Source organism: Chrysochloris asiatica, unplaced genomic scaffold, assembly GCF_000296735.1.
Source record: "Chrysochloris asiatica unplaced genomic scaffold, ChrAsi1.0 scaffold00105, whole genome shotgun sequence".
Taxonomy (NCBI): Eukaryota; Metazoa; Chordata; class Mammalia; order Afrosoricida; family Chrysochloridae; genus Chrysochloris; species Chrysochloris asiatica.
In genome coordinates, this window is record NW_006408623.1 from 3,109,149 (window position 1) to 3,132,412 (window position 23,264).

Consider the following 23,264-nt stretch of genomic DNA (forward strand, 5'->3'; position numbering starts at 1 on the left):
TTTCAGGGTGGCCGGGAAGTAAAGCTGGCATTGACGTTCTTTCAGGGTGGCTGGGAAGTAAAGCTGGCATTGACGTTGTTTCAGGGTGGCCTGTAACATGATGGTGAAGAAGAACCAGAACAAGAAGCACTATGGGACCGTCAGGACATTGCTCCTGAATTGTGTCAAGTTGCTGGACAAAGGCAGACATCCTCAGGTAAGCTTAACATTTGTATCTTCTCTAAACATCCTTGTAGTTTTGTTATGAAATACTGAAAAAGCACATGTGGGGGGGGGGATTATAAGATTGGTCTGCGGGCAGGATGACCACTGACCACGGAGGGCTCTCTGGCATTTGGAATATGCCTCATCTGAATTGGCACATGCAGGAATTTTGAAATGTGTGTGAGTGTTACATAGTACGTTTCGAACTGATGGCTTCGTGTATGTATTCGATTCAAGGAGCCCTACTGGCCTGGTGCTTTAGCTCTTGCTACTAACGGAAAGGTGGGCAGTGTGAACCCACCAGCCAGCCACTCTGCAGGAGGAAGACGTGGCAATCTGCTTTGGTGTAGATGACCGCAGCCTTGTGTCTGCCCTGGCCTCCAGGGTGGCTGCGAGTTTAAATTGGCTCCACAACAATGGTGGGATATTGGCTTATTAATTCATCTCAGCAGATAAGCACTTTTTTTTTAACATGTCTCCTGGTGTAGTGCTGTGAATCAGCACTGGCGTGTGAACCACAAGGTCAGCAGTTCAAACCCACCAGCTACTCTGAGGAAGCCCTATAACAGGGTTGCTATGAGTCGGAACCGACTCTGTGCCACTTACCAACAACAACAGACTAGAAGTTTTTGACTGGCATTGGACAATGCTGGTGGAGAAGTGGGACAGTGAGGTAACCCTAGCAGAGCTGTGCTGCCTCTCTTACTGTTAGAAGGTGGGGGAGGTGAGAATCTCCTCAGAGATCCACTTGCATGAATTGACCTGGTCACTTTGTACAGGTGAGGGTTCTGAGTGTCCGCATTTCAGTATGTAACAGCACTGTTACGTCACCTGCACACTCCCCACAGTCTCACCCTCAACTGGAGTCCTGGTGTGGCAGGCACTGCCGGTTAAACACTGGACTGCTAACTGCGAGGTTGATGGTTCAGACCTATAGGCCGCTCCTTAGAGACCCTCGCCAAGGTCACTGAGTCAGAGCCAACTCGGTAGCATGTAACAGCAGTACTGCCCACCGGTGTCCGAGTCTGACAGCTTTGTTTTTCAGTGTAAGGCTGATTGTTTGTATGCTGTTTAAATCAGAAAGGGTATGTAATATAGACATTTCTTTTTTTAAAGATCCAACTTAAATCGTCCAATTTAGTTGGGGGGGCTCTGGTAGCGTAGTGGTTACGAATCAGGCTGCGAACTGCAAGGTAAGCAGTTCGAAACTGCCAGCTGCTCCGTGGGAGAAAGATAAGGCGATTTACATCCTCAGAAACCCTGTACAGGGTCGCTATGAGTCAGAACCGACTCCATGGCACTTAACAACAACAATAGGTTATCCTAGGGACCAAATCTAGAGGAAAAACCGGTTTGAAGAAAAGTGGCCGATAATTTCTGACTTATCTTCTGTGATTGAGGTTTAGTGGAACATGAATGGCTTATGTGCAAGTTAGAGAATGATGCTAAGCATATTGCATGCCGTTAAGAATCGCTTAATAACAAATGGTAATGTGCTCATTTGAAGAGCTGGCGGGATGGACTTTTCCCTCATTACAGAGCCATAGATGATGTCGTGGGTAATAGTCACCGCAGGATGATGCAGAGCCCTGGCTGAGCGGTTCTTTAGTGCTCAGTTGCTCACCGGTAGAAACCACCAGCCTCTCCATGGAAGAAAGAGGGGCTACCTGCTCCCCTGAAGATTTGCAGTCTGTCCTGTAGGGCAGCTGTGTGTGGCTGGGATTGATGACAAGAGTCTCTGGTGGCGCTGTCGTTAGGGAAGTGTTCGGCTGGTAACCAAAAGGCAGTTGGTTAGGACCCACCAACCACTCTGTGAGGACAATGAGGATGTCTTCTGTAAAGACTGTTATGTGCTGTCAAGTCGGTTCTGACTCCGAGGGACCCTGTAGAGGGTCTCCAAGGAGCAGCCTGTGGGTTTACGCCACTGACCTTGTGGTTCGCTGTCCAGCGCTGAGCCAGCCCGATGGGGGGAGCACTTCTACTTGGTCACTGACCTGACCACATCAGGTTCGGTTAACAGTGAACTTGGTTGTAAAGAGAACACTGGCTTGTTCATGTGGGGTGGAATGGGGTCACTTACGTCCTGCCACACTTAGAGCTCGGGTTTGTCCCCAGGCTGGCGCAGCTGCCAGCCTTTTCAGAGATGGATGACGGGATGGAGTTCCTCTCCGGAGGACTCAGGTTGGATAAGGCACCCATATTTCTCCTTCATTTTCTTTCCCTAAGATCATTGCTTCAGCCAATTACATGCTGTCAGAACTTTTCCAATTGGACGAACCTAAGAAAGAAGAAAGCTCCGAATCCCCTCTCACTGAGAACTCTGATGAGAGCTATAGTGAGGAAGAGGAGGAGGAAGCAGATAGCGACGAAAACGGTTCCTACAGCGCCAGCTCAGACCCCGCGGAGGACAACAAGGCGGTGGCCGTCATTAAGTCTGTTGGAGAACTGTCGGTGCCAGAAAAGTACAAGTCCATCCATCAGATCAGAGTGAGCCTGTTAGGACGCTGGTTCAGTGTACAGACAATGTCCAGAGGCATATGTGGCCGCGTTCCCATAGGTGTTCTTATATCAGAAAAGCAGCTCTCCTGTTGTTTGTTATATGCCTCCTGTAGTTTCCAAGTCCCTACACCCCCAGAGGGAACAGGTAGCCAGTGGGGCTCCAGGGTGTATCACAGTTCCCACAGGGCATTGTCCTTCGCTTTCACCTCCTTCCTTCCCTTCTGACTTGATTCACACACCCAACAGCTGAGCCACCCCTCACTCCCAGCCCAGGACAGCACCTGCTATGTCTCCTCTGCTCCTGCTGTGGGCAGGGGTGGTGCTAACCAGACCCAGGGCATTTTCAGGCTCTGGGCATTGGCAGCTACACTCCTGGCACCCACACCCTCGGTTCCCAGGGCCACCCCTCTGTGCCCCCCACCTGGCATCTAGATGTGTTCAGAGTCCTGCTTCGAGTGCTGGCAGCAACCCAAGGCAGCCAGCCTGGCCTCCTTGACCTGGTGGACACAGCTCTTGGGCTTTTACTAGCAGCTTCCAGAGATCTAGCTGCAGTTTGTTGAGGAACTGTCTGGATGTGAGATGGTATCTGCACAACATCCAGATTACACCATGTCCTGTTTCCCAGAACGGATCTTGGACGTTAAGTGAAGTCTGCCCATAGTTGTTAGCCTGCCTGCTCCAGAATTTTACAAGGCCTCACTTTATGATTCTAGAACGTGTGTGTGTATTTTCTCCAGGTCTGCCTGGTGGCCCGACATGTAAAGCAGATGTCAGTATAGTCATTGACACATGGGTGACAGGGAGCTGTGTCAGAGTCTGATGGGACTGTGGTACATTACCCGTGCATTGCAGTGACCTTGGTCATGGTGGCCATGGACCTGCCCCTACCCTGGTCAGGGCCAGAGAGGCTCCACCACCCTCTACCCTTCAGGTTTCTCATGGTGTGGGCTGTGTTGACCCTCCTGTCATCAGTCTTTCTGAAGACGATAGAAGTATGTCTCTGTTTTCCAAAGTACCATTACTGTCCAGTCCTGCCTCTTTGGGCTTAGATCCAGATCAGCTGTAAGGAGTTGTGACTGGTCCCTGTGGCTTTAATTTAGAGGTGTTGTGTTGAAGTAAATCTTTGAGAGGACATCTCTCTCTTACCTGTATAGTACCCGTCTGGCTGACTTTCTCTTCCTTTGTTGTCAGACCACTGGGTACCTACACACAGACACTGTTAACTGTGTGTGCACTGTCAGACCACTGGGACCACCTACACACGGACATTGTTAGCTCTGTGTACAGTCAGACCACTGGGACCACCTACACACTGAGACTTTTAGCTGTGTGTACAGCCAGACCACTAGGACCACCTACACATAGACTCTGTTAGCTGTGTGTACAGTCAGACCACTGGGGCCACCTACACATGGACACTGTTAGCTGTGTGTACAGTCAGACCACTGGGGCCACCTACACACGGACACTGTTAGCTCTGTGTACAGCCAGACCACTAGGACCACCTACACATAGATTCTGTTAGCTGTGTGTACAGTCAGACCACTAGGACCACCTACACATGGACACTGTTAGCTCTGTGTACAGTCAGACCACTGGGGCCACCTACACACGGACACTGTTAGCTCTGTGTGTACAGTCAGACCACTGGGACACTGTGAACTGGCCTTGTTAGCTGTAGTTGTCGTGTCCATTCTAGCTAGGAGCTAAGTGGACAGCATACATCAGGTGTGCACTCAGCCAAACTCAACCTTCTCACTGTCCCTACAGAAGACTGTAATAAATCTTTAGTACTTAAAGCAGTGTACATACTGGGAGACTTCTTTGGGGAAGGCAGGTTTGATGATGCTGATAATAACTTGATCTGCAACAAAGACAGAATATCAGCCTTGCTGTTCAGCTCCCTGTAAAGCAGATTTCTAAATTACGGGTTTACACCGCATATCTTGTATGGCTTTGTAGGATCAGCACCAGACTGCAAGGTCGATTTGAACTGCAAGGCTGATGGTTCAAACTCACTAGCACCTTAGCAGAAATCCTATATGGGGTTGCTATGAGTCCGAACAACTCGACAGCACTTAACAACAATCACAAACCAAAACCTGATGCTGCCGAGTCGATGCGGACTGATGGAAGCCCATGTGCTGAGCTGTCGCCATTGCGCGTTGAGGGCGGGTTGAGGGCTGGGAAGGCGGGTATCTGGGTGGTATGTTAATTGCCTTCTGTTTGTTTATGAAGCCCAGCTGTGCGTTTCCAGTTTGCCATGACACAGAGGAGCGCTGCAGACTGGTCCTCAGCTACGTCCTTGAGGTAAGGGGCCTTCCTCACAGAGTGGTCTTCGCAAAACCTTCCCAGCCGTTTCTCGGCGTCCATTTGGAGGGTTATCTTCTGGAAGTTTTTTGTTTTTTTTTAAAGCGTCAAGTGAAGTTCTTCCATATATTTCAGCTCGATCAAACTTAGTTTGTCTGTTTTCAAAACCTAAGTTCTCCTAAGTGTGTTCAGTTCAAACTGACCTTACAGTCCAGCACATTAACCCACAGGGCCACACCAGGACTGCAAGGTCGGTGGTTCTAGCCCACCAACTGCTCCTCAGAAACCCAATATAGAGTCGCTATGAGTCAGAACTGACTCGGCAGCACATGACAACAAGAAGTGTGTCCAGTAACCCAGGAACTGGCCTCTGTTTAGTTTTCCATTGGCCTTTGGTTAGGTGAGTAGCCAGTGTGTCTCCTCCTTTTTAAGGGTTTGAAATCTGTGGACAGCAGCATCAAAAAGGAAAGTGACCTTCCTGCAGCTGACCCCAACACCCCAATCCCACTGAAATACGAAGATGAGGCCACCCGAGGGGGCCCTGAGGGCCTGGAGAAGCAGACAGCCTTGTTTCTGGACAAAAGTAAGTTGGGTTGATGGGCCTTCAGCAGAATAATCTGTGGGTTCTCCATCCCCTCTATGAGGGCATTCATCAAAAGGAGTTTAGAGAAGGTGTGTGGGAATGGGAAGTTGGGGCAGCTGTCTCTTCTTTTTAAATATAAAAGAAAGCAAGATAATGCCATCACCACCGAGATTTCTAGCTGAGACATAAGAACTCTGGTTTTCCTTGTTATCCCAGGCTGTGAGGAGCCCCTCCAGCCTGGCAGAGTGTCCCCAGGAAAAGGCATCTCCTGAAAGCAGGCGTGCCCGGAGCTCAGTGTCAGAGCCACGCTGCCCGCCTGGGGACCACGGCTTTGCTCAGACAAGTTGTTCCACCTCTCTGAGCCTAAAACAAGACAATAATAGTCCTGCTTCAAGATTGTGATGAAGACTGAGTTAATACATTTAATGTTCTGTGTAAGCACCATCTAGACATGACGTTTATGAATTGCATGTCATTTTTTCTTCAGGAACATCACTTCCTGAAGAACCTGTGGGCTTTGAAGTAAAAGTCTTGGGTTTCTTGATTATTTTCATCTAAATTGTTTTTCCAACATTGTCTGCCCCTCATTTTTAGTCTTAAATCAGTTTCACTTATTTAAAGAAAATATTTGAAAAGTTGTATGTTTGAAATGCTACCAGGTGCTATTGGGGGACTCCGCCCATAAATAGAGATTGTTGGGGCTGGAGAGAGGTGTTTTTCTAGGACTGTGGACTGTTTTTTCTGCCTCTTCTTCCCCACCCCCTGTTGGAAGTTGTGCTGAAGTTGACAGTCTCTGTCCCTTCTCAGGATGACTCGATTCTTTCCCCTGTTTCAGACTGTGCGTGTGTATTACAGGGTCACAAACACCCATTTGTGAGCAAGAACTTCACCTGACTCCTCTTCAGTTTTGTCAGGGTGCCTCACTCACAGAAAAAGTAACTGTGCCCATTGGAATTTGAGAAATTAGACTCACCCAGCATGAGTCTAAGAAGTCTAGGAAAGCCCGAGCTGCTAGAAAGTGAGGACTCTCCTAACAAGGGATGAGGCTGTGTACCCGCAGCATGTACTGAGTGTATTCTGTGGTTGGCCCGTCTCCGCCTCATCCGTGACGACCCCCAGGACAGAGACCATACAGCATCATGGTACTGTTTCCCATGTTGTGTGGTGCTTGGCGCAAAATCCATCCAGGTAGCGATGGGCTGGACTGTAGAGAAAAGAGTGCGGAGCTCGGGGGAAGGGACAAGGATTCAGGGAACAAGTAGCAGCACCTCTCTGAGGATGGAGCACAGGAAGTGGGGTGGCTGCAGCTCAGGGAACAGGGAAAGGTGCTGGGACACGGTGTGCTGAGAGAAGCTGCTATTTGTGATTTAACCTGTGTTAGGAAGGCACACACAGTCCCAGACCGCAGACAGGCGGCCTGACTCGTGAGTGTCTGTCCCCGAGAGCCAAGGCAGGCAGACCTCAGAGCAGTGGCTGGAACTCCTGTGGGTTTGCTTCGTTGCCTTTAAGTAGCAAAGCCCTGTACTTGCCAGTCTTGTAGCAACCGTCCTAGGTGTTGGGGCATTTTCATCAAGAAGCAGAACTTCTATTTTGTGGGGAGACCTATGTTCCAATAAAATGTGATGCTCTTTTCCCGTGTCCTAGTGGGCTCCCTTCAGAAGGGGAACTACTCCAGTCAGTCCAGAGTGATCCCCGGCTCTTGGCAACATAAAATGAAGCTTCAACTGATCCTCAAGTCGTCAAAGGCCTACTATGTCTTGTCTGATGCGGCTATGAGTCTTCAGAAATACGGAAGAGCATTACGCTACATCAAATTGGCTTTGCAGAGCCACGGTAAGGCACCATGACTATAGACCCACTCGCTTTGCGGAGCCTGCGTGGCCATGTCGGAGCGGGGGACACAGCTTGAAAGCTGCTTTGTCCGACTCAAGTGTGCCATCTCATGTTTTAGTTTCTTCTTTGAGTGCTATAATATTTCTGCATTCACATATCCCAAGCCACGCGTGATCTCTGGTGTGAATTCCCAGGAGACACAGTGGCCGCCTCTTGCTGTTGGCTGTGTTGGTGGTCTTTGAAGCGGTCTTGTTTTCCCTCCCTACAGACACTTACTGCTGCCTCTGCACCAACATGCTGTCTGAGGTGCTGCTTTTCCTGTCTCAGTACCTGACTCTCTGTGGCGACATCCAGTTGATGCTGGCCCAGAACGCAAGCAACAGAGCTGCGCACCTTGAGGAGTTCAATTACCAGACGAAAGAGGACCAGGAGATCCTGCACAGCCTGCACAAAGAGTCCACTTGTCAAGGTACGTGGGCACCGGACCCACCTGTTCAGGCCAGAGGCCTCCCTCCACCTCAGAAGGGGCAGGCAGCTTCAGTGCTCGGGTGGCTGCTGCTGTTCAGTGCATCAAGTCAGTTCCAGCTCATAGCAAACCTGCACTGGGTTTCCGAGGAGCAGCTGGTGGGTTCGAACTGCCAATGTGGTGGTTCACCGTCTAGTGCTCATCCTACAGCGCCAACCAGGAGTCCCTAGTCCTAACCACAACCATGACACTACATGAAGTCCTAGCCAGAGCCTAGACCTAGTCTTAACCCTAACTCCTTATTGCTACCAGCCCCACAATAAACAAAAGATACAGGAAATGAAGGACAGAAAAAGGTGGAAATAAAGAATATAGTGCAAAAGACAGGGATATGGTGAGAAGGTTTAACGATTGTGTTTTAAAAATAAAAGGTTTGTTGTCTTCATTAACTCTTAATCTGTCCATACCGCATTGTGGTTTCTTATGTGTTTTAAATATTTAGATTCTTCCACCTGTATTCACTGAACATTGGTATGTTTCTATGACATGGCATCTTGTGACTTCGTTTCGTCCTAAACATAACCAGACTAGTGTCGACACTGGGTACTGAGAAGACCCACACTCACTGCTGTGTCTCCTTCTTCCCAAGGGTTCGCCTGGGCCACCGACTTATCCACAGACTTGGAAAGCCAGCTGTCAGTCAGCTGTAAATGTTACGAGGCTGCAAATGAAATCTTAGAGTTTAGTGACTTAAAAGGCCAAAATCCAGAACACTACGTACAAGTATTGAAGAGGATGGGCAACATTAGAAATGAAATCGGAGTGTTTTATATGAACCAAGCTGCTGTATTCCAGAGTGAGCGAGTCGGTGAGTACGGCTTTAAGTTCGCTTCACCACCAGCCCGAGAATGTGAGACGGGCTTTCCAGTACTCGGCAGGACCAGCTTACGTCCTAAAGGGGGGCTGTGGGTTATTAACTTCTCCAGAAATAAGTTGAACTATCATTTCCGTGTCCCCCTTCCCCCATTGCCTCTATCAAATCCAGTCAGAAGCCATTGGCTATGTGGCCAGCTATGGTGTGGTCTTGTATCTTGTTGGGACACAACGTCCATGGTCAAGTACAGGTGCGGTGGAGGAAAGCATGGGAAGGGTATGTGTTGTGGTGTGGGACTCTGGGATGCACTCAGGAGCCAGGTGTAGTTGGAACAGGGCAGCGTGTGATGTTGGAAACTCCCGACTAATGGGAGCCTGAGGCTTGGCTCCAGTGGCTGATTAGAGAAATCGTCTGTGCTCTGTGTGAGCCACACAGGGTGATGGGTTCCTTTGGCCCATGTTGAGTTTGAGACCCGGATCGGCTTTCTGTGAAATGCTCTCATCTAGTTAGAGATGTGTGCTTGGGGCTGTTGGGGCTGGGCACCAAGAGAATGACTGAGATGTAATGACCGAACACCTGCCTGAGAAAAGAAAAGGCTGACACAGGCCTGAGGAGAGCCCGAAGCCCAGCCTGGGGGTGCCTGTTGATGTATGAATGGAGCCAACTAGGAACACAAACATTGTCCCCAGCGGGCTCATAGCTACCGGGGACAGGTACATTGAAGGGGTGCCTAGAGGAGGAAGGTGAGATGTGATCCTAAACGTACAAGCATTCGAGAAAACCAACTGAATCTCTTCCAAGCACGTGTTTTTAATCTTTACCAAAAAAACCAGTCCTTTTTGTAGAGGTTTTTGCTTGCTGGCCTTCATGTCATGGCTGGTGTGGAGGGGTGACCACCATGCTACCTCTATGCCAAGGATGGACAGGTGGGCTCCACACTGACCTGTGCTGATAGGATTGTTCTCTTTCTTTCTTGTGTTTTTGGCAGTAAGCAGAAGCGTGTCTGCTGCAGAGCAGCAGCTGTGGAAGAGAAGCTTTTCTTGTTTTGAGAAAGGGATTCACAACTTCGAATCCATCGACGATGCCACCAACGCTGCCCTTTTGTTGTGCAACACGGGAAGGCTCATGCGGATCTGTGCACAGGCGCACTGCGGGGCCGGGGGCGGATTGACTCGCGAGTTTTCACCGGAAGAGGGCTTGTACTATAATAAGGTAACATGGAGGACGGTCATTCAACTTTGTCATAATGCCTTAGAGTTCTTACTGTAAAACTAACAGGAGTAAAATGCGGGGGGAGGTGATAGGAGTCGCCACATCATTAGGACATTTAGAAAGTGGCCTAAAAACAGTCAGAATTGAATTGGTAAGGAAAGAGGGACTGTTGTGTACATTGTGTTGTTGTAACCCAAGTGCATACCACATGAATTAAGGGTGGCCATGGGTGATTGGAAGCTGGAAGAGGATTAGAAGTCCGAGGGGCTTCTGTGCTGAGGGGCTGGCTGGGGAAGGCTGCTCCCAACCTGAGGGAACAATAGATCATTTCCATCTATTGTCAATAACTTTTGTTTTAAAATACTGACATTACTCTCTTCCTTTCCTCTTACTATTGTCATTTTGTGAAGTCTCCCACAATTCCTCGGTTTTTATGACATCGTAATTTTAGTGAATGGCATGTCCTTTGTTCTGCTCACAGGCTGTTGACTACTACTTGAAAGCTCTCAGGTCACTGGGTACACGAGACCGACACCCTGCCGTTTGGGACTCAGTGAACTGGGAATTGTCCACAACTTACTTCACGATGGCGACTCTGCAGCAGGATTACGCCCCCCTGTCTAGGAAGGCTCAGGAGCAGGTGCGGGGAGGGGCTACACACCCATCTTCTCCCAGCCCGATTCCTAGTCTTAGTACCTTTCTCAAACACTTAGCGTTAAGGTGCTGGGCCTTGTCTCCCCAAACCCCACAGATTGAAAAAGAGGTCAGCGAGGCAATGCTCAAGTCTCTTAAGTATTGTGACGCAGACTCCGCCTCGGCTCGGCAGCCGCTGTGTCAGTACCGGGCCGCCACCATCCACCACAGGCTGGCTTCCATGTACCACAGCTGTTTGCGGAACCAGGTAAGTGGCCCTGCCGTGTGTGCTCTCCAGTCAGTGTCCACCTCAGCGTTGGCCACATTGAGGAGCTCCCTTAGAAAGCCCGTCTCCCACCGCTCCTTACCATGAGGTGGCACTTGTGAAGAAGGCATGCAGAAAACACGAGTCCCATACACGTGCATGTGTGCACTGACCGTGCGGAGCTGTCTCCCTCTCCACTCTCCCATTTTATTCTGGGCTCCTGTGGGTGATGCCTGGGCCTGTTTGGCCTCCCTAGCGGTGTGTTTACATTGTACCTGTGATCACACTGCATGCTCCTGGGGCTCGCTGCCTTTCACCTCCCCTGGTGGTTTTTAGAGGTGTTCGTGTTGGTAGGTGTCGCTGTGTGTTCTCAGCTGAGTAGGAGCCATTAGGTGAGCCTCTTGCAGTCTATCAGTTCTGTGATCGGTGTTTGGGTGGTTTCAGTTTGGCTGTTTACAGAGCATGTGCTGTGCCCTGTCGTGTGTCTGAATCCTGGGGTTCAAATGCATCGATTTCTAAGAGCTGGACGGGGGCCGCCTTCGGAGAGCTTGCTTTGATTCTTCCAGGAGCCTAGTGTTGTCTATTAGGACTGGTGGTTTTCTTACTTTTCTCTGTTTTTGATTCAGTTTCCTGACTACTTGCTATTCAGTCCCGTGGGCATGGGTTTACTTCCGGGTTGCTCTCCTGAGAGTAGGATTCTTTGAGGGCCAGCCTGACCTGGAGAGGATTTTTTTCCCATTTTGAGCTAACCCTGGGCTCTTTTACTTCTTGCCACGTGATTCTTCCCACCCCCTGCCCCCAACCAAACTTCAAGTTTATTAAGATGGACTAAGATCCTCAGGACAAAAACCAGTCCAAGGTGCCCAGACAGTTCAGTGGAGCGAAAAAATATTTTTGCTAAGAGGTGTTAGGCCAACTGACTACCCGCACGCCGTTGGCGTTCTACCTCACACCGTATCCTAAAATGATTTCACCTTGGACCCAAGGACCTAGATGAGTCATCAGAGCGCTGAAACAAAGCAGTGCCAGGCACCTGGAGAGGCAGTGAAGACTCTGGGAGTAGCTGTGCATCCCACGCCTTAGGATTGTGTTTTATTTTTGGCTCTAGGTTGGTGATGAACATCTTAGGAAGCAGCATCGGGTACTGGCAGACCTCCATTACAGCAAAGCTGTGAAGCTGTTTCAGCTCCTGAAAGACGCCCCCTGTGAAGTGCTTAGAGTGCAGTTAGAAAGAGTAGCTTTTGCAGAATTTCAGATGACCAGTAAGTCTTACTTTTTTATTTCTCAGATTGATATGCATTGGCTTAGTGTTGGATTGTCTTAGAGTGGGCAGAGCCTGTGGATCACTGTTGGATGTAAGTAATGGTTTTCCCTTTTAATTGTATCGATTGTTTCTTTGATTGAAGAAAACCTAACCTTGTACGCCATTGGTCTTAGACAGTGTTTGTCCTTTAGTGATTCATTAATGTCCCTCAGCAGGATGGCCTCCAGGTTCACCCATGGTGAGGAGGGCACAGATTCATCACTCTTAAGCGTGCCATACTATTCCATTGTGTGTCTGTACCACACTAAGCTTAACTGTTCTGTTGGTGGGCATTTAGTTGGTCTCCATCTTTTTGATATGTCTCTTGTAGACAGCATATTGAAGGATCTTGTTTTCTTATCCATTCTGCTCTCTGTCTCCCGACTGGTACATTTCATCCAAGCACATTAAGTGTAATGATCCACAGACATGAATTGGTTGCTCTCATTTTGCTGTTTTTCGTGTTTTTTTTGTTTTTGCTTTTGAAATGCTGCTGGTTTCTTTGTTCCACGTAATTTTTGGCACTGAATTCATTTTTTTGTGTGAGTTTTCTGTGCATTTTCATTTTTGTTGTGTTAATGTTTACAGTTTTATGGTTCTCCTTTTGTTTATTTTGGTGTGCAAGTGTATTCATTTTCTTTGAAGTTACCTTGTAATTTATTAGTATTTTTCCGTATTTAAAACAGTTTGCTGTATCTTGAAATCTACTTGGTGTCCTTGCCTTTTGGAATTTCTGTATCTGTACTATTCCCTTGACTTTATAAATTGATAGCTCTGGTTCTCCATTTTCAGTCTGGTAGGTTTGTTTTACTTTTAATACTTCCATATCTAGATCAAGTTCTGGATGGTGTTGTCATGTATACTAATCTCAGGTTGTTGTCTGTTGTTTTTCAGTCCAGAGAACACCCTTTAGTTTAGCATTCTTTGTAAAGTTGGTCTGGTCATTACAAAGACCTTTAATTTCTGTTTTTCAGGAAGCAATCTAATTTCACCATCGTATTTGAGGGACAGCTTTGCTAGATACGTGATTCTTGGTTGGGAATTTTTTTCTTTCAGAGTTTCGTATATGTCATCCCATGTCCCTCTTGCCTGCATGGTTTCTGATAAAAATCTGAGCGAAGTCTTATTGGTTCTCCTTTGTAGGTAACTTTTCGTTTTTCCTGAGCTGCTCTCAGGATTCTTTCCTTATCTTGGGTTTTGAAGAGTTTGATTTTGATATGTCTTGGTGATTTTCTTTGGGGGTTTATCCTGTTCAGGGTTTGTTCAGCTTCTTTAATGCTTCTTTCAAGAGGTTAGGGAAATTTTCTTCCAACAACTCTTGTGACAATTTTCTCTGTGTTTTTAATTGTTTCTTCCTGTTCTGGAATACCTCTAAGTTGTTCCTCTTCATGGTGTCCCAAATAACTTAGGGTTTCTTTGGGATTTTTTTCACTCTTTTTTCTGATTGTTTTAGCATACTCGAATCGAGAAATTTAGCTTCAAGCTCACTGATTTGGGCTTCCATTGCTTGGCATCTGCTCCTTTGCCCTTTCAGTGTGTTGTCCATTGCTGTGATCTTAGTATTAATCGACTAGATTTCGAATTGCAGGTTTTATGTCGTTTTAAAATTTGCGTTTATTTTGTGTGTTTATTCTTGTAGTGTTTTCCCGAATTCTTGTTAAATTTTCCTCTCTTCTCCTTGCTTTGCTCCATCTTTCTGTCAATCCTTTAAAGCTACCTAAATATCATTCTTTGGAATCCTTTTTCAGTCAGTTCGTTACCTTTTCTTCCTCAGACGTTTCTTGGCTCTGCATCTTGGTCATTTGTTTTAGCCGTTCTCTCTTGTTTCTTTGTGTGGGTTCAAATTGTCTGTTGTCTCCAGGGCATTGTGGGATTGTCGTATTTGTATTTAATTGATGATTGGATGTTACTGTGTTCTCAGGCTCTCACCATGGTCTCCTGTGGCTGTAGGGAAGCGTGTACACCTCAGTCTAGGGTTTGACTGCTGTTGGCTGCTGTCTGTCATTGATCAGTTGGTATAGGAGTGGTACTGGCTCTTGCCCACTGGGTGGAGCAGCAGAGGGGATAGTTGTGGCTGGGCTGTGTGGGCACAGGTGCTGTGTCTCCTGTTGGATGGAAAAGAGAAAACTACTCCCTTCCCCACCTCCACCCCCACATAAGAAAACAAAAGAGAATAAGCAAACAAGGAATCAACAATGAAGAGAGAAAGTTAAGTAAAAACAGATAAGAAAATAATGACTGTAAAGACAAAAGAGGGACAGGTAAATGGAGCTATAGACAAGAAAAATAAGAGAAAGTAAAAATAAATTTAAACCACACTTTAAAAACCTGGGAGAGGGAAGATGAAAAGAGAGTAGAGAGTAAGTAGTAAAGAAAGATCAAAAGGGAGAAAAAGAAGAGGGAAAATGGAAAACAGAAGGAAAAACAATAGCGGACATAGAGACAGAATAAAATTCAAGGGAATGGAAAGAGAGGAGGAGAAAGAACATATAAACAGAACCAGTGGAACAAGAGCCATGTGGCTGTTGGCCCTGGAGAGGAGAACATTCTGGGGGTGGGGGGGTGCCTGCGAGCCAAGGAGCTCAAGAGGCGGGTGTAGGCGGGGCTGTAACAGCAGAGTTTGTGGCCTGAGAGTGAGTGTTTATCGGCCTCGGTGTGACCTGTGCGGAGGACACTCTGTCCAGAAGTCCTTAATACAGGCTGTTGATGGTGCTGGTCTTTACTGTCAGGACCACCAGGCAGCTGGGGGCAGGGTGACTGGTTAAATGCTGGTCTGGTGGCTCTGCAGCCGGCCTGAATTGAGGCACAAAATGGCCCACTGAAGCTGCAGCACTGGCTCCCACCTCACAGTGGAATGGATGAGGGTGGGAGCAGGCCACACCTACACCGCTGGTCACCAAGGGAGCGTGGGGAAAGAGAAGAAATCTCACCTTTCCTGTAGCCTGCGTGCATCTCCTCTGCCAGGCCAAAGCTGCACAGAAGATGTTTGCATCACAACTGGCCAGCCAGTCATGAATCAGTCTCCTTCTCTCCCCGTCACTGCTCAACTTCTCCTCCCAGCAAAGCACTCAGTCCAGTGACTCTAACCTTTTCTCCAAGTTCTGGGTTCGAGGGTTTTTATCTGTGTCTGTTCATTTGGTGTCCCATATCTTTGTTGTAGAGGGTCTCTATAGTACATCTGCCAAGATCACCATCTTGCCGGAACTCAAGAATTGTCATTTTTGTGTTTTATTACTTTAGGTCAGAATAGCAATGTTGGAAAATTAAAAACCCTGTCTGGGGCCCTGGACCTAATGGTGAGGACGAAGCATGCATTCCGTCTCCTGAGGGAGGAGCTGACAGAGGAGTCTGAGCAGGTGAGTGCAGCGCAGAGAATCTGGAGGGCTGCTATTCGGAGTAGCATGTAAAATGCTGACTGTGTTGTGGGCATGTGCACATGCACACGAACATCTGTGTGTGCTCTGCCTGGAGCTGCATGAAAGCTCCAACAATATCTGGTCGACTTGCTGGGCGGGATTACTAAACTCTTCATTAGCCAATGTGAGGGTCACTCAAGTGCTGTTCCTGGATTCCAATTCATATACATGCACAGGATTGATTCCAAACAGAATGTGTTCAGACATGTCTCTGCCGTGGTCGCAGACAAGTAACAAACACAGTTATCTTCGTCTCATCTCAATAAAAGACAAGGTCCGCTGGAAGCAGTGGCTGCCGAACGCGTCTGCCGAGCCAGCTCAGTTTAAGGCAGAGACGTCTACTCAGAAGGTTGTGCTGACTGTTGGAATTCCCGAGGGTTCATGTTTCTTAAAAGACGCAGGGCCATCATGAGGGCTTATTAGGAAGAAATTTTAAAGAAAATTAAAACTGCACTGGTAAGAAATAGGCCAGGAGAGTTATGCCGAGGAATTTCCTGTTCATTTTTCAGGGGTAACAAGGACTGTCCACCTTACACCCCTGGTCTTGGCCCTGCAGGCTTCTTTTTGTTTCCAAAACTCAAAAGAGTATTGAAAAGGAGCACAGTTTGAGTGTCCCTTCAGGATGCCCAGATTCCTGTTTTAATGTGGAAATCAGAGTGCACAGTACTGTACGGAAGGGTATGAGAGACGGAAACACTGTTTACAGCATTATCTAGACCTGTTGATGTGACGTGCCATCAAGTCGGTTCCCACCCGCAGCGACCCTGTATAGGGTTTCTGAGAGCCGCTGGTGAGCTTGAACTGCTGACCTTGCAGTTCAAACGGCTTTGCAGTCTGACGCATTAACCCACAACGCCACATCAGGACTCCATATAGACCTAGATAGAGGATATATTGAGAAACAGTAGCTTCACATTTTGATTATTTTGTTTAATAAAGGTTTCCATGCTTTTGTCGCAATGCCTCTTAACCTACCTTTGTGTATGATTTCTGTATGTTGTTGGTAAGTGCCTTTGAGTCGGTTCTAACGCGTAGTGACCATTCCAGTGTATCATCCAACTATACTATGCCACACAAGAATCCGTGTGTATCCATGTAGTCTTGGCATGGCACTGTGGGTTAATGCACTGGACTACAAGGTCCGTGGTTCAAGCTCACCAGCCACTCCTCGGAAACCCTGTACAGGGTCACTATGGGTCAGAACCAACTTGACAGCACTTAATATATGTACGTACATATATGCACACATATGTTATTAAGTGCCAACCTTGTGGTCCAGCACATTAACCTGCATCACTATATATATGGAGTCCTGGTGTGGCGTTGTGGGTTAATGCGCCAGAGTGCAAAGCTGTTTGAACTGTAAGGTTGGCGGTTCGGGCTCACCAGCTGCTCCTCAGAAACCCTATACCAGGTCACTATGGAGTCGGTACTTCACAACAACTATATATATATATGTCTATGCATATATATGTGTGTGTATATAATATATATATACACACACATGAAATGTTTTGTGTGCTGCAACTTAATTTAAAAATTATATACATATGAGAAATTCTTTAAGCGTGCTGTGACTTATTGAAAATAAGCCCTGATTAGTAAGGGACTGAGGTTATAAACTCTTTGTTGACACATGATACGAGCAGACTCCTGGGGAGCCATTCTAGTTTGCCGGTGTTGCGCCCACACGCGCCCATCTGCTGTTCCTAAGAGTTCCCTCGTTCCCCGGCTGCTGCAGCCTGTCCCCTCCTGGCCCTTGTTAGATGGTTGTCAGGTCCTGTGTGACCAGTATCCATGCTGCTCCCTTAGCATCTCGCATTGGGGACTTAGGAACTCTTTGTACAGTGTTACGTTTGTAGACCTAACCACTGATGAGCTGTGAGGCATTCATGCCCTCAAAGTTTGTTTCCTGTTTGTTTGGTTTGGGCTTCTATGTTATTGGATTACTGAAACTTCAATCCTGTCACTTCAGTAGGAGATTTAAATTCCCAAGTGTCTTAGGTGAAATATATGTTTGGTTTTTTTGCTTCAGGGTGACGAAACTGCCCCCACTGCTGATTCCTCTCCTAGTATTAATCGAGACGAAGTGATCAAACTCCTCAGCATATTTGAATCTCGCTTGTCGTTCCTTCTCCTTCACTCCATCAAACTGCTCTCATCAACTAAGAAGAAAGCAAGGTAAATGAGATTCTTTCCTCCTGCAGAAAGCACACACATAACTTCAGTGGTGTAGGAAAAGGATGCGTCCCATTCTCTCGTGCTCCATGGATAATCCAGAGTGTTAAGTGGTGCTCTACCTAACTCTCGATCCAGCTGAGTTGTCTCCGTGGAGACCACCAAAGACGGAGATGAAACTAACAGTTAGCCTTGCTGCCTGAGGGCAAACATCCTACTGGTTGTTTCCAGAGAGAACTGAGTGACCCGGGCCAGAGGTTTTCAGAGTTGTAGCAACACCTCTGAACACTGGCTCAGGGGAGTCAGGACTGCCCCACTTGGGGCCGAGACAGGAGATGAAGAAAGTCAGATCTTCTAGAACCCCTGAAGTTCCAGAGGAGAATAGAAAGAGACCAGCAGAAAGCTTTAAACTTCTCATTGTTGTTAGGTGCCTAGAGTTGGCTCCAACTCACAGTGACCCTGTGCACAACAGAACACAACTCCGCCCAGTCCTGCGCCAGCCTCACAGCCTTTGTTAAGGTTGGGCTCATTGCTGTTGTCACTGTACTAGTCCTTCACTTTATTGCTGACCTTCCACTTTACCAAGGATGATGTTCTTCTCTAGGGATTGGCCTCTACTGATAACGTGTCCAAAATATGAGGAACAGTGTCTCAGTATCCTGACTTCCAAGGAACACTCTGGCTGTACTTCTTCCAACACAGATCTGTTTGTTCATTTGGCAGCCCATGGTCCTTTAATATTCTACTCCCACACCATAACTCAAATGCATCAATTTTTCAACAGTCACTGTTCAATTTTCACGTGCATATGAGGCTGTTGAAAATACTGTGGCTTGAGTAAGGTGCACCTTTGTCCTCAGAGTAACATCTTTGCTCTTGAACACTTTAAAATCTTGGGCAACAGATTTGACTGCTGCCTCTGTAAGTGTTGATGATGGAGCCAAGCAAAATGAAGTCTTGAACAACTTCAGTCTTTTTCCATTTATCATGTGATTTATTGTTTTATTTACATTGAGGTGCAATCCATAATGAAGAACTGGTCTTTAATCTTCATTTTTGCTTTCAGCAAGCAAGGTTGTATCATTTACATATTGCAAGTTGTTAATGAGTCTCACTCCAATTCTGATGCCACGTTCATCTTCATATAATCCAGCTTCTCAGATTATTTCCTCAGCATATGTTAAATGAAGTGCAAGAATACAACCCTGGAGCGTAGCTTTCCTGATTTTAAACAATTCAGTGTCCCCTTGTTCTAGTCAAACAACTTCCTCTTGATCTGTTCAGGTTCCTCAAGGGCGTAAATCAGTGCTGCAGAATACTTGTTGCCTGTTACTTGTCATGATCCACAGTCAGAAACCTACCATCTGACGTCAGCGTTGACAGCCCTCGTTCCACATCCTTATCTGAATCCAGCTGGATCCTCTGGCAGTTCCCGTCATTGTATTATTTTGGATTATCTTTAACAAAATTTTATATGAGCACAAGCAGTATTATCTGATGATTTCCACATTCTGTTGAGTCACCTCTCTTTGGAATGGGCACAGATATGGCTCTCTTCTAGTCAGTTGCCCAGGGAGTTGTCGTCCAGATATCTTGGCATAGATGAGTGAGTGCCTCCAGTGCTGCATCAGTTTGTTGAAGGATTTGTATTCCATGAAAAATTCCCGGAGCCTTGTTCTTAGCCAATGCCTTCAGTGCAACATGGACTTCTTCCTTCAGTACCACTGGCTCTTGCTCATATGCTGCCTCTTGAAATGGCTGAACAGTGACCACTTATTTTTGGTACGGTGACTCCTTCTATCTTCTTGTGATGCTTTCTGCACCATTGAATATTTTGCCCAAAGAATCCTGCAGTATTGCACTTGGAGGCATGAATAATTTTCTCTCAGTTCTTCAGTTTGAGAAGGCTGAGCGTGTTCTTCCCTTTTGGTTTTCGAACTCCAGGACTTTTTACCTGCTTACTTCTTGCATTTGCTTTAGCATCTCTACACTGGAGAACAAGTTGCAGAATCTCTTGTGACATCCCTTTTGGTCTTTTCCTTCCTTCTTGTCTTCTTAATGACCTTTTGCTTTCTTCCTGTATGGTACTCTTCTGGTCTTTGATAATTAGTATCTAATGCACAAATCTGTTCTTGATGATTTCTGAATTCAGGTGGGATATATTTAAGGTCATATTTTGGTTCTTGTGGACTTGTTTTGATATCTTCAGGTTCACCCTAAACTAGCATATGAGCAATTGATTGTTATAGATCTGCCCTCTGCCTTGTTTGGGATGATGATTTGGAGCTTTACTATTTCGTCCCACAGCTGTAGTCATTTTCATTTCTGTGTATGCCGTTTGGAATGGTCCTTGTGTAAATTGGTTCCACCTCACAGCGACCCTGCATAGGATTTCCAAGGAGTGGCTGTTGAGTTTGAACTGCCCACCGTGGGATTCAAACAAACCTTGCGGTCCAGTGCATTATCCTGTAGGGCTACACCAGGACTCCGTCCTTGTGTAGTTGTATTTGATGTTGTTTCATAAAAGTTAATTATATTGAATAAGTCCTTGGTCTTACAAAATTCTGTCATGTAATCTCCAGTATGGGTGTACCCTGTTGGTATTTAAAATACCGGTGACATGGGTTCCAGAATCACAGCAACATGCAAACCACAGTATGACAGATGAATGGTTGGAAATCGCTCAGTACTGATGTCGTCTGTGGTTACGCTGTTTGGTTGTTGTTATTTTGACATTATTTAACATGAAATACCAGAGTGTTGGATCTGGAGAGTAGTGTAAATCATGAGCCTTTTTTAAAATAGAGGTACAATCTGGCCATATTACAGTTTGGAAAAGACAGGAGTGAAAAAGAAAAACACTCACCCCTGCACCCCTAGTTACACGCATGTAGTTATCCTGTGCAAACAAGGGCACTTTAAACGTCCGTGGGAAGACCCCAGTGTCGTTTCAGTCCATGTTTGCACAGACTTCCTGCATCCCCCTCACATTTTCCTGCTTAGAGTCACAGCATGCGGAGTCCTGGTGTGGCGCTTAGGACAAGCTCTCAACCATGAGGTCAGTTTGAACCGCAAGTTTGGCAGTTCTAAACTCACCAGCTGCTCCTCGGAAGCCGTATGCAGGGTCGCTGTGAGTCAGAACTGACTCAACGGCACTAACCAACAGCAAATCATAGTGTGCAGCTTTTCTGTACAGTGACGTCCTCTCTGTGAGCTTTAACAAATGCGTGGGTTCTCATCTACCTCACAGCCAAGATGCACAGCACTCCCCTTCCTCTACAAATCCCCTCTTGCGGAACTTCTGTAAAGGCAACCCCTCCTCCACCCCCAGTTCCTTCAGCTCTCAGGGAGGAAGTCTCTGCCGTTTTCCATTCGCTATAGGTAAACATAGCTGTGGCCACCCTTTGTCACAATGAGGATGACCCCCCTTGTATTTCTGCTGACCTTGTGTCACGTGGTTTATTTTTACTGCATCAGTTGACCGTCTGGTTTTCTTTCAGTGACTAACTGTAAGCCCTGCTGGTACAGTCCTTGGGACAGTCCTGTACAGGGGTATGAACGGGAGGGGTTCCCCCACATGCACCTGCTCACGGTCACAGCAACGTGCTCTGTGTCTGCCCAGGTCTCAACTGCCCTTAGACCCCAGACTAGAGACTTGCCCAGAAGCCACTGTGAAAAGGTTCAAGAAAAGGCCAGAACTGGAATTTGTCCTGGGAGTGCAGTGGCTCTGTATGGTAAGCGCTGGACCGTGAGCCACAAGGTTGATGGTTTGAACCCACCAGCTACTCCAAGGGTGTAAGATGAGGCTTTCTATTCCCGCAAAGATGCACAGCCTTGGAAATGCTATAGGGAGTCACTGAGCCCTCCTTGAAGCTGTGCAGACGTTCTCGCCCTCCTGTTCTGAGCTGTTCCACTGTAGTAGCATCAGCTCCCTGCACCATAAGGGTCCCAGGTCATCTTTCCCATTGTTGTTGTCAATTTGATCCCACATAGATAGTTCTTAAAAGAGCATGTGCTCAAGAAAGACACTTATCATTTAAGCTAAACTACCGTTTGGTAGACCGTAGAAGAATTGATGCTTTTGAGTTATGGTGTTGGAGGAGAATATTGAAAGTGCCGTGGGCTGACAAAAGAACCAATAGATCTGTTTGGGAAGTGCAGCCAGAGTGCTTCTTAGAGGCCAAGATGGCCAAACTTGGTCTCTCATACTTTGGACATATTGTCAGGAAGGACCAGTCGCTGGAGGAATATCATGTTTGGTAAGGTGGAGTGTCAGAGAAAAACAGGAAGACCCCCAACGAGATGGATTGGCCATGTGGCAGCATCAATGGGCTCAAGCGTGGCAACAGGAGTGAGGTTGGCCCAGGATCAGGCAGTTTTCCATTCTGTTGTGTATAAATAAGGTCTCTATGGGTCGGTACTGACTCGATGGCACCTAACAACAACAACCATTTGGTGTTAAGATTTCAAGGGGTATTTTTGGTTTAAGGTTTATAGATGATCTCAGGGCAGCAATTTCAGGAGTTCATCCAATCTTGACGTCTCTAAAAGGTTTAGAATCCATGAGCATTTGAAATTCTGTTCTGCATCTCCCCACTTTTGATCAGGATTCTTCTGTGGAATCATTGATCTGGCTGTTCAGTCATGGTAGTGGAGCACCATCCGCTTCTCGTGTCTAAGGCCATGGAGGCAGTTGTCACGTGTTCCATATCCTGCTCTGACTCACCCCCTTTCTCTCGTCTTAGATGAGTGCTGTGGGGGGCAGTGTTTTAACGGTACTTCTGTCCTGCTTTCTGCTTCCCCTACAGAAAATCTGATTCTGCTGTTATGTAGCTCCTCAGTCCCTGAGGGGGGATTGGTGCCAGGACCCCACACAGATGGGCCAAGTTCCTTGTATTTATGCACATATAACCTATCCACATCCTCATGTATACGTTTAAATTCCTTCTAGATTACTAGACTGCTAACTGCAAGGTCAGTGGTTCAAACCCACCAGCTGCTCCTCAAAAACCGTAAACAAGATCACTGACTCAGAATCACACTTAACAACAGAGTACTTAAGACGCCGCCTATGGTGTAAACAGCTCTTTACACTCTCTCTTAGCCTGTAAGGGAGGGGTGGGGTTTTTTTGTTTGTTTTAAGGTTTTTTTTTGTTTTGTTTTTTTAAGTTTTTATTGCGAGGTTTACATGGGAGAACATCGTATTTCGTTTCATTGCAATGATTACCGCATGGGCTGGAGTTGACTTGACGGTGCTAAACACCACCACCACCACACAAGCCTGCTCCCTGGCTGCCAGCACACAGTCCTTCTCCCTCCCTGAGTCTAGTGTCCCCAGCCACTCCGTTTATCCACGTCATCGTCTCTGTCTCCATCCCTGGCGTCACTGCTCCTCTGGGTAGGGTCCCGCTCTCCATTCTTCTCTCTTGATGGTCCCAGGGACCTCCTCTCCTGGGCTGCAAAATCAATCACTCCCCTCCTTTTGTTA

General features: G+C 47.0%; 1 protein-coding gene across 2 annotated transcripts in view; it reads left to right on the top strand.

Annotated features, from left to right (window-relative positions):
* Nucleotides 1–23,264, top strand: part of EDRF1 (erythroid differentiation regulatory factor 1) — a 47,619-nt gene that overhangs the window by 14,825 nt on the left and 9,530 nt on the right. For both annotated transcript variants that reach the window (XM_006867430.1, XM_006867431.1), the window contains 13 exons: nt 85–196; nt 2,431–2,691; nt 4,942–5,013; nt 5,446–5,596; nt 7,241–7,429; nt 7,698–7,898; nt 8,545–8,763; nt 9,758–9,981; nt 10,463–10,621; nt 10,733–10,882; nt 11,988–12,141; nt 15,423–15,547; nt 17,634–17,779. In XM_006867430.1, coding sequence (XP_006867492.1) covers nt 85–196; nt 2,431–2,691; nt 4,942–5,013; nt 5,446–5,596; nt 7,241–7,429; nt 7,698–7,898; nt 8,545–8,763; nt 9,758–9,981; nt 10,463–10,621; nt 10,733–10,882; nt 11,988–12,141; nt 15,423–15,547; nt 17,634–17,779 — 2,163 coding nt within the window. The remainder of the gene's footprint in view (nt 1–84; nt 197–2,430; nt 2,692–4,941; nt 5,014–5,445; nt 5,597–7,240; nt 7,430–7,697; nt 7,899–8,544; nt 8,764–9,757; nt 9,982–10,462; nt 10,622–10,732; nt 10,883–11,987; nt 12,142–15,422; nt 15,548–17,633; nt 17,780–23,264) is intronic.